We start from the raw sequence: 14,050 nt of genomic DNA, 5'->3' as shown, positions 1-14,050 counted from the left end.
GCTGTAACACAACTGAGTCAGCTCATCCAAACCTATTGGACTGAGGAACATTTGGCATTGAGGCATATAGCAGGATCTTCAAAATTTATGGTGTCTTTATGAGGTCTGAAAATATCTGGCAAACTTTGATTTTGTGCTGAAATATCACTTTGACTGCTGTGTTTGGGCGTGGTGTCTAACCAACTGTTCTGTTGTTGACTTCACGTCTGTACATGCAGCGTGGACGGGGACGTCAAGCACTGTGTGATATTCAAGACCTCCACGGGCTACGGTTTCGCCGAGCCTTACAACCTGTACAGCTCCCTGAGAGAGCTGATTCTCCACTACAGACACACTTCCCTGGTCCAGCACAACGACTCGCTGAATGTAACTCTGGCAATTCCTGTCCTAACCCAGCAGCAACCCAGATGAGATGCACCGTCACCCGGACACGGCCTGGCACAGAGCAAAAACACACACACAACTGAGACCACACACCCTCACTTTTCCCAACAAAAAAGCAAACAACTTTCTGAGCGTTGGGTTTGATAGGAGTGGAAGTGGCAGATATAATGACTGACTGGGTTTTGACTTTAAAGAGACCCTGTAAATGTTATATTTTTGTTAAATCTTTACAACACTACACAGTTTTAGGATAAAAATATTTTTACTATTTTAAAGTAACTGCTGTAGATTCCATTTTCCCTTTCAATGGAGGGAATTTTCTAAATCGACTTGTTAAGGGTGCCATTTTGGGGGGGTAGAAACTTTTTTCAACAGTTAAAGAGGCGTAAGGGTTGGACATGGAGAACAAAAATACCTAACAGACTTTCTGTTTTCATCAAGCGTTGCTGACATGGCTGGATGGTTGGGAGATGTGGTAAAAGGCTTAACTTGTAGTGTTTTGTTGCAAGTTCATATTAATACACATGTTCTCCCACAGCGCTATGGGACGCACACAAAGAAAGCATTCTCCTTTCTGTGGACTCATTGCTATGTGCCCTGTCACATAAAGCAGAACATGTCTAGAAGACTAAATTCAGTACCAATGTGTTAATCAAAAAGATGAATTTGTCTTTTCCTGAAAGCTTTTTTTTTTGTTGCAATCTATGTAAGACTGTTTAAAATAGTTTGAGGTTGATGATATTAGATGCTGGCATGGCCCCTGGTGTAGCTTGAGGACACTGATTGCTGTGACAGACATGTAATGTGAACTGGAGTTGCAGTCCTTGATGGTGGAACACTTGGTGGTGAATGTGCCTTCTCTTCTAATCCTCGGTCTTCCATTCTCTCTCTGTTGATCAGAGTCCGTGTGGATGCCTTGCACCAATCAGATGCCAAGTGTTTTGTACAGCACTGTGTATGAAACTAGAAATCTGAAATAGACCTGGCTATTGATTGCCTTGGAACAGGGATGGGTAACTCCCTCAGACTTTTACCTGGGACTACTGCCACTGACTGCTCAGAGTGCACACATCTGGTTTCCCAGGTTAGGGTCAGGGCTCAGTGCACACATCTGGTTTCCCTGGTTAGGGTCAGAGCTCAGTGCACACATTTGGTTTCCCAGGTCTCAATCAGTTGCTGACTTGAATGAATGAAAGCCAGCAGACACTCTTGAGGACTGAAGTTGCCCACCCCTACATTACTGTGTGTATGATGGCGGTGTTGGATTTGTGCATGGTGGAAATGGATTTCCATTCATATGTTATAGTTGTGGATAGATGGTAGATCTTATGGGGGTTGTGTACCAGAAATAAGAAGCATGGTCTTTTCACTACATTTTGACATTGGGTATGCGTATGCATCACATTGGGTATGCAGTGTGCATCACATTGGGTATGCAGTATGCATCACATTGGGTATGCAGTATGCATCACATTGGGTATGCAGTATGCATCACATTGGGTATGCAGTATGCATCACATTGGGTATGCAGTATGCAGCCTCTCATTAAGGTAATAGTAGCCTAATTCCACAATTTACTTAATCAGACTTTACCTGCCACACTTTGTGAATGAGCTTCTTTCCCAGGAAACAAGTTGTACTGTAATGCTAACATATACACATGATATTCTAGGTAGACTTGAAACACTACTTTGACAAACTGATTAGTACTATGCAGCGAGTTAGACATACAACTTCACGATGCCTCATCAACATTGATTTTGATTCAAGACAAATCACTGAATGAGTGATAACCTTTACACTTGTCATGTATTAATCAGACGTTGGTGCATTTTATTGCTCACTTTTAGGAGTGGTTAGATTGCCGTTCATGTTGGGATTGGTGTAAATCAACCTTTTATCACTGACAACAATGTTGATGTTAATCTGGTTAACCTGTTCTTATGTTTGTCTGGTAGTTAGGTGAAAAGTGTCTCCTTGGAGAGCGATGACAATAATAGTCGGGACTATTTACTGAACATAGCTTTCAGCCAGAGTCCTGCTCAGTTCGACTGTCCTTCAGGTCAACAGGTCTTTGAAAACTGGGACTATCTAGTTGATTTGTTTTGGCAAGAGAGAGTGCTGTATAAAAAAGAGAGTAAAAAATATGTTTCTGGTTTGTTTTCAAATTGCACACGGTGGCTCTGCATGCAGTATAAGACTACGTATGCCCTCCACTGACATGACCACAGCCAGGTTAAGACTAGCTAAAGATTGTACACCAGATAATGTGATACAACCAAAGAGTGTTGGCGTCCATTACTGAGTGTTACAGAAAAGAACCACACAAACCACCGCCATAGATTTTTCAACTAACCTGTTCTTGGGGATTACTTTCTTCATTCTCGATTCGTTAAAAAAATTATCTGTCTGTTTCCAGTTGCAGTTGGTTCTACAAAAACCATAAATTCAGAAAGATATCAATGTTTAAGTGAGATATGCCTCGTGGTGTGCTTAGACCTTTGTCACCTACTTATACGTGTGGCCGTAGAAGTAGAATCTACTAGTTCCTGTAATAATGCTGGGAATGCTAGATCTGCTAGTTCCTGTAATAATGCTGGGAATGCTAGATCTGCTAGTTCCTGTAATAATGCTGGGAATGCTAGATCTGCTAGTTCCTGTAATAATGCTGGGAATGCTAGATCTGCTAGTTCCTGTAATAATGCTGGGAATGCTAGATCTGCTAGTTCCTGTAATAATGCTGGGAATGCTAGATCTGCTAGTTCCTGTAATAATGCTGGGAATGCTAGATCTGCGGCAGCTAAGATGTCGAGATACCTCCTCATGCCGTACAATACTTGGATGTAATATTTTTGAGTTTTTGCTGTTTTTTGTAGAACCACCTGTAACTGGAAACTGACATTTTTCAGCTACTTTCGTTATTCTCGATTCTGTGAAAAAAGTATTGCCAATAACAGGTTTGTTGAAAAATCTATGGCGGCGGTTTGTATGGGGCCTTCCTCTAACGCCCAGTAATGGACACCAACATTCTTTGGTTATCACATTCAGGCATACAATCTGTAGCTAGGTCTAGACAGTCTGTTCTCAGTGACATTGTTTCCCCTGGCCTTTTCTGTGGACTTGGGCTCCCGAGTGGCTCAGCGGTCTAAGGCACTGCATCTCCGTGCCAGAGGCGTCACTACAGACCCTGGTTCGATTCCAGGCTGTATCACAACCGGCCGTGATTGGGAGTCCCATAGGGCGGCGCACAATTGGCCCAGCGTCGTCCGGGTTAGGGTTTGGCCGGGGTAGGCAGTCACTGTAAATAAGAATTTGTTCTTAACTGACTTGCCTAGTTAAATAACATAAATTATATTGGAGGTCGACAAAAGCTGTGCTTGATTTCTGTCTCAGACCGCTATGACGGTGCAACGTAAAACGACACATTTCCTCAGCTTGTGAGAAAGCCTGTGAGTGGGTACATTTAAGGCTTGAGTAGGTATGTCGCTGTGCCAATGTTAAAATCTGCTACTGTAAATGCACTACAAAGACATGAAGGCAGCTCATGTTTCAGGAGTTTTATTATAATTTGACTTGAACAGGTTCATTAATTTACAATAACTGGCTATGATAGGTCAGAAACACTCCGCATAGTGGACATCTCATTTTAAGACAAGGACGGCATCATTGGTGGCTCTTAATGGTCTTTTTGAAAGTGGCTTTTATGAAACCTGTTTGTGTTTTGTTATTTGTTCATCATAACCTGAGCAGATTTAATTGAATAAGCTAGTGTGAATACTTTTGGTGATATTCTTTACATTTATATTTCATGCTTATTTAGAGATTTAATTTCTCTAAATAACCAAATAGATTGAAAAGACTGTGAAAAGGCTGTTTACACAGGCAGCCCAATTATTTATTTCACTAATTGGTCTTTTGACCAGTCAGATCAGCTCTGTGAAAATATCTGATGTGATTGGTCAAAAAAAACTATTAATGGCAAAAATATCAACAATAGGCTGCCTGTGTGGAAGCAGTGAACTTTTTTAGATTTTGTTATCGAGAATGAAACTGTCGTAGTATTGGTTATATGTTGACTTTCAATAGTTGAAGACTGCTTGGTTTTTAGCTTTTGTATTTGCGAAACTGTGCTGAAAAGTCTGTTAGATACTGCTATTTGATACACATAGTATGTGTATAATACTTGGCTGGAGTTCAGTCATTTGAAATGTAGAAATCCCCCCCAAAACATTGCTAATGAACAGCAAAATGCACTTTTAAATTGACAAAATTCTGTACAATTATTGCATTACCTAATGAAAATATTGGCTGCACTCCATATTATGTATTTGTCAGACTGGTAGTTTTGTATGGTACTAATGAATAAACTTTAATAAAAGTTGTCAAAATGCCTGACATTTTTCCCCAAATTATTTTGACAAAAGCAATCCCTTGCTCAGAAGCCAATTGAGTGTAAATGTTGGGAGAATTGTGACATCTACTGTCACAACATGGTCATACAATCTATGATCTTCCTCACTGTAGCCTTGGGAATTTTCTATGTAGTTAAGATATGTGATGGACTGTTATGTACTGCTATTTCTCTAATGTTGTGACTATATACATTATTAATGATCTATTAATGTTAATTCAGTCAATCAAGAATGATTCTACTCTGGCCTAAGTTTGAAGTTTGTTCTTATTCCTGTTTTGCCTACCAATTTGTCCCTGTATAAGAAGTGTCTGAAACGATGATATGGCTGTTGTGGGATGTCCAATGAGAGAGTTTGGTCACAAGAATCCATCTCATCATCAGCTAAGGATGATTGTTGTAGTCATTGGTGGAAGGAGCTCCAACCCACTCACTCTTCAAATTGGTCACAGTGTTGTCTGAGGGAAATGTTAAGGAAGGCTCTGGCTTCAGTACCTGTAAGCAACATGAAGTTTGCATCGGTGTTAGTCCTTCTTTTTTTCTGCTCTACTTTCAAGAAATCCCATGGAAAGTCAAAGCCCAAACCGGGCTGTGAATACCCCCCGTCTCAGTGGTGTAGGAGTTTGGAAATTGCAATAGAATGTGGGGTAAGTTTGGAGTATCGTTATCAAGTTCAAATAACTGCACTCGGACATAATGCCAGCTGCTAGGTTCTGTTTTTAAGACTTTCAAAAGATCAATTTTCATGTACCTTTTTTTTCTTGATTATACCCTGGTACTTTTGAATGTGTCGCATGCAGCCTACTACAGAAGTTATTCAGTTGAATGATTAAATAACCTGTCTTTTTTTTTTCAAATAAACTTTCCAATGGCTAATCTCACCAAGCATTAAGACGTTATGCTATTCCATGTTATATAACAAGGTCAATATGTATATGTGAGTATCCCATGTTTATCAGGATTATCTGTTCAGTTTTAAATGACTGTTCAAAGAGTCCCTTGTCCATGGTTAAATGAGTCATGCTTTTGAAATTGAGTACCAGAGGTCGTAGATTTCCCGAGGGCATGTGACGGACACCAATCCTTAATGAGCTGTGTTTAGACAGGCAGCCCAATTCGCATATTTTTCTGAAAAACTAGGGTTTGCAAGTGGCATGGTTCCTACATTTACTTGTGTGAATTCCAGGCATATCTATATGAACAGAATGTAAATAATTTGTCAAATTGAACAAGTTCCAGCACAGCTTTCTCTGAACATGATTCCTGTCTAGGTTCAGAAGCAGTGTCTGGAGCTCAATGCCACCAGGCCCAATTCAGCAGTACCCAGAGTTGTGGTGACCCTGTACTATGAGAGCCTGTGTCCAGGCTGCAGGGTCTTCCTCACCCAGCAGCTCTTCCCTACCTGGGCCATGCTCCATGATATCATGGAGGTAAAACTGGTGCCCTACGGCAATGCGCAGGTAGGCCTCTTCTCAAGATGGAGAGTACTGAGTCATGTTCAGTTTTGGAGGGGGGGGGGGTTGTTATTGGACAAGTTCAGGCTGTACCTCAGTACAGGCCTTTGATTTATAGATCCATCCAGTCACTGACTATTGAATAAATTAGAACTTGTTTTGTGTTCATGCTGCAGCCTTTTTCCTGTTCTTTCACAGGAGCTTCCCTCAGGGAATTCTCCCTTCACCTGTGAACATGGGGAACCAGAGTGTCATAGCAACATGATTGAGGTGCGCTTGCCAATAAAATGGGAAATGTCTGAAGTTCTGCTTATAACTTGAATCACTAAAAATAGGTAATCTGTTCCTGAAATATAGTTTTTGTATTTCATACTTTCCCTTTAGGCATGTATTCTACATTCAGTGGGTCTGTACTCTGCCTTCCCTGTCATTGACTGCATGGAATCTGCAGCAAATGTTCTCGCCGCCGCCCAACCTGTGAGCATTGTACTGTTTTTAACTTAATGTTAAACCACTTGCATACTTTTTAATTCAAAATGCATATTTGTGAGGGCCTCCCGAGTGACGCAGCCGGCCGCGACCGGGAGACCCATGGGGCGGCGCACAATTGGTCCAGCGTCATCCGGGTTAGGGGAGGGTTTGGCCGGCAGGGATGTCCTTGTCCCATCGCGCACTAGCGACTCCTGTAGTGGGCCAGACACGGTCGCACAGTGTTTCCCCCGATACGTTGGTGCGGCTGGCTTCCGGGTTAAATGGGCATTGTGTCAAGGTTGGGTTGTGTTTCGGAGGACGCATGGCTCTCGACCTTTTCCTCTCCCGAGTCTGTATGGGAGTTGCAGCGATGAGACAAGACTGTAACTACCAATAGGATACAACCAAATTGGGGTAAAAGTAACAAAAAAAATTAAACAAATGGATTTGTGCACCTTTTCTGTTTACACATTAAGGGCTCTGGGTTATTGGTTCTTACATGCATTCTGTTCTCCCCTAGTGCTTACAGCTACACGTCCCCTCCATGACGTGGGACAGTGTCACAACCTGTGTTAAGGGAGAGCTCGGCTTCAAACTTATGCATGAGAACGCCCTGAAGACCAATGCTCTCAGTCCAGCCAAAACACACGTCCCCTGGGTGACCATTAATAAGGTAGGACACTGCTGGGACTGAAACTAGGAGCACGATGTAGATAACATGGCTATACTACAGCAGGGTTATTCAACTCTTACTCTACGAGGGCTGGAGCCTGCTGGTTTTCTGATCTGATAATTAATTGCACACACCTGGTGTCCCAGGTCTAAATGGAACTGTCCAGAGTTGAATTTGAGGCATCTACAGATTATTAACCATAGTGTTACTGAGTGCTGCTTTTTGAACACATACACTGTGTATAGCAGGTCATGGAATCAAACTATGTGCCAAGGTCAAGCCTGTGCATGACTCTCCAATTCCTCCTTTTTGCGTCTTTGCAGGAATACACAGGTGACTTTCAGGACAAAGCAATGTCATCACTTTTTAACTTGGTCTGCAAGATGTATAAGGTGAGTTGTGTGTGACTGGTCCTTGTTTGATCACTTTAAATGTAATTGAGTATTAAACTGTGTTCAACATGGTGTCATCGGCTGAGCTAAAATGTAATGATCACCAATTTTTGTCCACAGGGAGGAAAGCCCCCTGCCTGCACCGGAGCACAGAAGAAACTAGACAGGAGTCTGTGCTGAAACCAACAGTCATTCTGCATGCCATTCATGTTTTCAAAATATATTTTGTTACAGTATAAGTACCAGTTTCTCTCATTCTTTTGAAAGACAATGCAAGTCCAACATAAATCATAAGTCGCTCATTTATTTACTCTTGTTGCTGAAATGTATTGTAATACTTGTTTTATTCTGTGTGATAGTGTCAAATAACTCCATATGTATTGATCATTTAACCCAATGCTAACAAGTTACGGTTCCATTTTGTATGAACAGATTTCTCTTTCAAGCCTAAGAGTGCATATAACTGTGGGGTCTGAAATTAAACATCCTTGATAAAGATGAGCAGTAATGAGTAAAATATATTTAAATAATGAGCAATACTGTATGCTCAAAGAAATTGGGAAATTATTTTATACTAATACAATTGCTCAGAAAGAAATGTTGTTTAACAAGTAATACTTTTCCCTCAAAGGTAGGGGTCAAAATTGACACCCCAAAAGATTATTGTAAATTAAGTAGTCTGTTTATTTGGTCCCATATTCCTAGCACACAATTACAAACTTGTTGGATGCATTTGATAATTTTTTGCCCGATGGAAACACTCCTAAATATTTGGATGCTACAATGAGTATGGATCCTCCTGAATGAGTCATGATTAACTTTCTCAGTGGGTCAAAGATCATACACCCAAGACATTCTCACCATTACCAATAACACAGGATGTTGGCATGTTTTCAGGGTATGATTTTTTGACCCTCTAACTTTGTCATTATTCAAAGATTAGGCGGGGATTGATGCCGCGTTCACGTGCTAGTCGGAACTAAACTCAGAAATGTGACTTGCTTACTGGTTGTAGTTATATATGTGCAGAGTTCAACCAGTTAGCAAGTCGGAAATGAGAGTTTCCTAGTTCCGACAAGCACGAACGAGGCATCAATCCAACAGTTTAATTACTTCCGAACAGTGATAGATTTAATCAGATTCACAAATACAGGTTTCCATAATTTATTGGCATTTTCACTGAACTCCAGAAATGTTTTTAAAAATTACTGTTAAATATTTTTGGCTCCAGAAAAATTAAGATCGCTTACCGTACTTACATTTTGACAGACAAAATATACTACTGTCCAACATTGCGGATAAAAAAGACACACAGAACAATAACCGTAATGGTATACCATGTCAGTTTCAGCAAAGCAATAAAGGGACCAAGAGTCACCATTCTAACTTCTCAGACAACACATTTAACACTGAATGACACTGATTTATGTACGTTTTACCCACGATACAGCTCAGCTCCTCTCCAGTCACAATTTAAGGCTCTTATTTGAGCTGTTTGCTTATTATTACCAAACATGAGTGAATAGAATATGGTCAAGTTATTTATGAATACTTGTGTACTTTTCCCCCTGCCTTACCAGGAAAAGAGTAAGCGGGAAATACTTTAGTGTTAGTTCCCAGGCAAGTTTACCATGCTGGAGCTGTTGTTGAATTTTGTTGGTTATTTTCAGATTTCACTGTCCTCCATTAAGGATAATTCAGTGATCTTTTTTATATACACTGAACAAAAATATAAAACGCAACAATTTCAGAGTTTACTGAGTTACAGCTGTGTTTCAGCTGTGCGAAGCATCCCAAATATGCTCAATGTGTGATATTTCTGGTGACTGTGCAGGCCATGGAAGAACTGGGACATTTTTAGCTTCTAGGAATTATGTACAGATCCTTGCATTATCATGCTGAAACATGAGGTGATGGCGGCAGATTAATGGCACGACAATGGCCCTCACGATCTCATCACGGTATTTCTGTGCATTCAAATTGCCATCGATAAAATGCAATTGTGTTCGTTGTCTGTAGCTTATGCCTGCAAATACCATAACTCCACTTTGTTCACAACGTTGACATCTGCAAATTGCTCACCCACACAACACCATCTGCCCGATAAAGTTGAAACTGGGATTTATCTGTGAAGAGCACACTTCTCCAGCGTGCCAGTGGCATCAGCTGTCCGCGTAGCTGGTCTGAGACGATCCTACAGGTGTAGAAGCCGGATGTGGCGGTCCTGGGCTGGCGTAGTTACACGTGTTCTACGGTTGTGAGGCCCATTGGACATACTGCCAAATTCTCTAAAATTACGTTGGTGGCGGCTTATGGTAGAGAAATTAACATTCAATTCTCTGGCAACAGCTCTGTTGGACGTTACTGCAGTCAGCATGCCAATTGCACACTCACTCTAAACTTGTGTGACATTATGTTGTGAGAAAACTGCACATTTTATAGTGGCCTTTATTGTGCCCAGCACAATAAATTATCATGCCATTTAATCAGCTTCTTGATATGCCTCACCTGTCAGGATTATCTTGGCAAAGGAGAGATAAGACATTTGAGAAGCCTTTTGAGCGTATGGGGGGAAAAAAATGTTCAGTGTACTTATATTTGGCAGGGGCTAGTTAAGTTGTACAGTATTGGTTTAACTTAAAAATTAGGGTGCAATCAGCGAACGCAATAATATAAATTAACGTTGAAAATTGATGTTTGTGGTCAATTGACATTCACATACTGTAGGTAAAAGCTATAGCCCTGTGAAGAGCAGAGCATAAGGGCCCCCTGTTCAATCTGTATCGCTGAAGCGTTACAGATTACGCGACATGATGGTAACTTCTGATTGAGCCGACATATGCAGCGTTTACTGTGCAGTCTCCGTTATACAGGAACATTGCCTTTAAATACCAATCACGCTGTAACGCTGAACTTCTGCGATACGGATTGAATAGAGCTCTACATCGAAGCATTACATCCAACATATAAAGTCAAGGTATTACAAATTCCATTAAAATTATAGCATAACTAACTGATAATTGCTGAAACTCAACACATTTTAAAGTCAAACTTTGACATGATTACAATCAACAGTTCAGAGAGAACTTTGTTCAACATTTCATAACGACTTAGGTTGGCAAATTTTGCGCAAATTCCAAAGATTTTCCCTATAAACTAGTTTCCTTCAAGAACAAATCAAACAAGACATTGGGGGCTTATTCAGGCGAATGAAAAAGTATCCAATGTCAATACAGAATGTACAGTATTGTGTAAATCAGACATGGTTTTCTGTTGTGTACTACAGGGAATAATATCAACGCTGTTCATTACATTTCTATCTGCAACTTTCAAAGCATCACACACTACTGAATAAGCCCTAATTAGTCCACACTGCAGCCCTGTTCAGAAACAACCACTAACCCTTCCACACTTGTGGAGATCTGACAGGATTTTATAGGTTTAAAAGGTTCAATGCAGCCGTTTTTATCTCAATATCAAATTATTTCTGGGTAACAATTAAGATCATTTTCAATTAAAATTCTCAAAAAGAAGCAAATGGTTTAGCAAAATACCATTTCTCCAGGAAGAATTTAGCTAGGACTGTCAGAGTGGTCCGAGGAGCCTAATGGGAGGGATGTGCAACCTGAACTAGCTGTTAAAGTGCATTATCATAATTGTCACAATTTCACAGTATTATTCCAACCTCAGTGTTGAAATGTATATATAAAAGACAGGATATCACGTTTTTGACTGCATTGCCCCTTTAAGCTACATGACAATGTCTCCACCTCACTCTCTGCTAGGTTGAATTTTCTCCCTATTGCTTACACCTATCCATTCCTCTCAGCTCTAGGCGTTAGGCCTAGGGGTTGTTTCTGGACAGGAACTACAGCCTTCCATGGCTGTCCACTAAAATCATGGTTTGGCTCAAGTTCTTTAGAACTGAATGGGCTTCCTCTACAACAAAATTTGTAAAGTGTTACTGTATGATGGAGTCACCCTGACAATGATGCTTATAAAGCTCAGAGACAAACAGACCTGGGGTGTGTTCGTTACGTCTTGCAACGGAAATCGTTTACCAAAGCAAACCGAGCAAATGGAACGAAATGGGGACAGACCTACCTGAATTTTTCCAGTAGAAACCAGTTTTCCATTTGGAGTAAACTGTTTGCAACAGAATCGGTGAAATGAATACACCCATGGTGAGGACATACCCAATATATACAACAAAACGGAACCATTTCAAATCAAATAGAAAATGTGACAACGTAAAACATAATCACATAGAAACATACAACTTTACAAACATGAGTGTAAGCGGTGTTAGTCTAGATTTAAAACAACTTGTATTGGGTACCCCAATCAACCATAGTACTTCGGGATTTTGAAATACAATTTACTGGTACTGTTCGTTTCATATTTTATATTTAAATTGCTTTAGTTCTCAAATTCATTAATTAACTTTTCAATTGAGATCAATAGAGGTTGCCAGACAAATAAATATGTATTTTTGCATAACTTGAAGCGGTAAGGTTCTAAGAGCTGTTTGTCATCAGTAGCACAACTCTAAACAGGCAGTCTCCGTTAAGGGGTACCCAAGACGTCCATGCTACATTAAAATAATTTATATCTCGTCATACCCTGAGGTTTAAGTTACAATTCTCTCACTATTTAGGTACATACTGGATTTGGTAAAACATTCACAGAATTCTCAGAGACAAACTAAATAAAATATACTAGTTTATGCTGACTGAATTCAAAATGTGTGGTGCAAAAGTTCCAAGACCCTGTAAAAATGTTACAATCCTTGCAATATTCCATTGAATATCTATATTCCATCATTTTGAGGAAGACATTGTTTTCTCAGTATAATTCCGTGCTTCGATCAGGAGACATTGGTGAGACTGGCTAGCTTGTGGTCAGTTCTCTACCTTCGAGTCTAAGACACTTTCCGCCCAGAATCAACTACAGGACTGAAAAGTCCTATCTCGCACACAGAAGAAAATAGAGAATAAAACGATACTTCTTGTTCTACAATATTAAAAGTGTTAAGGTGTCTCCAGTGTAAAGGAACTGTTGTCATTACAGACTTGATAGAAATCCCACCCTGCATGTCCAAATGCTGCTGGGACCCACAAACCAAGGCAGGGATGGAATAAGTTGAAGGGAGGGCCAAGGTTTGTGTTACGTGCCAAGCCGTAGGTAAGCTACACTACTGCCTTCCTGGCCCAGTTCTCTGTCCCTATCGCCTATGTCGTCCGCGCCCACCCCGGGGCCCAACGTTCTGAGATGGTCGGGGCTCCTAACCGACATGGTGGCCAGACTGAGGGCTCGGCCAGGGTGGGGGGAGGGGGGCCGGTATCTGCTGCTGGTCTCTGGGGATAGAGACAGGGCCGGGGTCTTCCTAGAGGTCTCTCCCCCCTGTGACGTCTCCTCCTCGGGGGGGCTCTCCAGGTCTGAGTCACCCTCCTCCTCCTCCTCCTCCAGGGTGAGTTCAAACTGGAACTTGTCCCCTGCGGAGGCGCAGCATCCCCCCGGTGTGGCTTCCAGGGCTCCTGGCCCCCCGTCAAGATCCCTGTCCTCAAGGGTGGGTGAGGGGCTGTGCTGGATCATACTTTGGTACCACTCCCGGTTGTCCTCCAGGGTATCCAGGATGTCCTGGGCGTCAGGGTGGACCAGGTCAGCCCACGTCTCCCACAGAGGGTGGACGATGTAGTCTATGAATCCCACCTACAGAGGGGAGTAAAGATGAGAGATATAAACACACACTGTTTTGGTGGGTTTCAACAGACATTATGACAATAATTTGCCAGCAACAGTCTGTTAAGCAGTGACAGAGACCTGCGGGTGGGTTTGCAGATTCTTGTGTCTGCATGTGTAAGAGAGCCTGCATGCCTCGTGTGGCTGGATGCACGCTATGCACAGTACAGTACCTGGGTCTTCTCGATGGAGGCATTATGTTTGTCACACATAGGGCTGATCTCAATCCCCTTGTCCCTCTCCCTGTCCCCCTGGGTGAAGAACTCCACCATGATGCGGTCGGTCCACTTACGGTAGACCTCCAGCGGCTTGGTGGGGTTACTGAGGTCAGCACAGTGAACCATGTTCTGAAGGACCTGGAGACACACAGGAAGGCCCATGTTAGTTCTTGGTTTATCTGTTTAGATATTTTTTGAAGAAGTATATTATTTTTTATTCATATTGATTTTGTCATTTATATTTCAGACATTTATATAGAAACCTTGAATGTACATGACACTATGAAGTCTTGAGTTATTGTAGA

The 14,050-nt window shown here is 41.4% G+C and overlaps 3 protein-coding genes across 8 annotated transcripts in view; 2 read left to right on the top strand and 1 right to left on the bottom strand.

The window, feature by feature from the left end:
• Positions 1-4,777, top strand: part of LOC110493506 (phosphatidylinositol 3-kinase regulatory subunit gamma) — a 32,686-nt gene extending 27,909 nt beyond the window's left edge. For both annotated transcript variants that reach the window (XM_021567934.2, XM_021567862.2), the window contains one exon: positions 219-4,777. In XM_021567934.2, coding sequence (XP_021423609.1) covers positions 219-411 — 193 coding nt within the window. In that variant the 3' untranslated portion in view covers positions 412-4,777. The remainder of the gene's footprint in view (positions 1-218) is intronic.
• A 129-nt stretch (positions 4,778-4,906) lies between these two features.
• LOC110493631 (gamma-interferon-inducible lysosomal thiol reductase) lies at positions 4,907-8,283 on the top strand. The gene is made up of 7 exons (XM_021568053.2): positions 4,907-5,442; positions 6,067-6,255; positions 6,448-6,519; positions 6,634-6,726; positions 7,241-7,393; positions 7,717-7,785; positions 7,906-8,283. Exons 1-7 carry the CDS (start codon positions 5,134-5,136, stop codon positions 7,963-7,965), a joined length of 945 nt encoding a protein of 314 aa, XP_021423728.1. The 5' UTR covers positions 4,907-5,133; the 3' UTR covers positions 7,966-8,283.
• A 650-nt stretch (positions 8,284-8,933) lies between these two features.
• The window catches only part of LOC110493316 (cAMP-specific 3',5'-cyclic phosphodiesterase 4C), a 153,857-nt gene continuing 148,740 nt past the window's right edge, over positions 8,934-14,050 (bottom strand). For all 5 annotated transcript variants that reach the window (XM_036955227.1, XM_036955294.1, XM_036955434.1 and 2 more), the window contains 2 exons: positions 13,701-13,883; positions 8,934-13,497 (listed from right to left, as the gene is read on the bottom strand). In XM_036955227.1, the coding sequence (XP_036811122.1) occupies positions 12,952-13,497; positions 13,701-13,883 (729 nt within the window). In that variant the 3' untranslated portion in view covers positions 8,934-12,951. The remainder of the gene's footprint in view (positions 13,498-13,700; positions 13,884-14,050) is intronic.

Source organism: Oncorhynchus mykiss, chromosome 1 (genome assembly GCF_013265735.2).
Source record: "Oncorhynchus mykiss isolate Arlee chromosome 1, USDA_OmykA_1.1, whole genome shotgun sequence".
NCBI lineage: Eukaryota > Metazoa > Chordata > Actinopteri > Salmoniformes > Salmonidae > Oncorhynchus > Oncorhynchus mykiss.
This window is presented reverse-complemented; position numbering and strand designations above follow the sequence as displayed.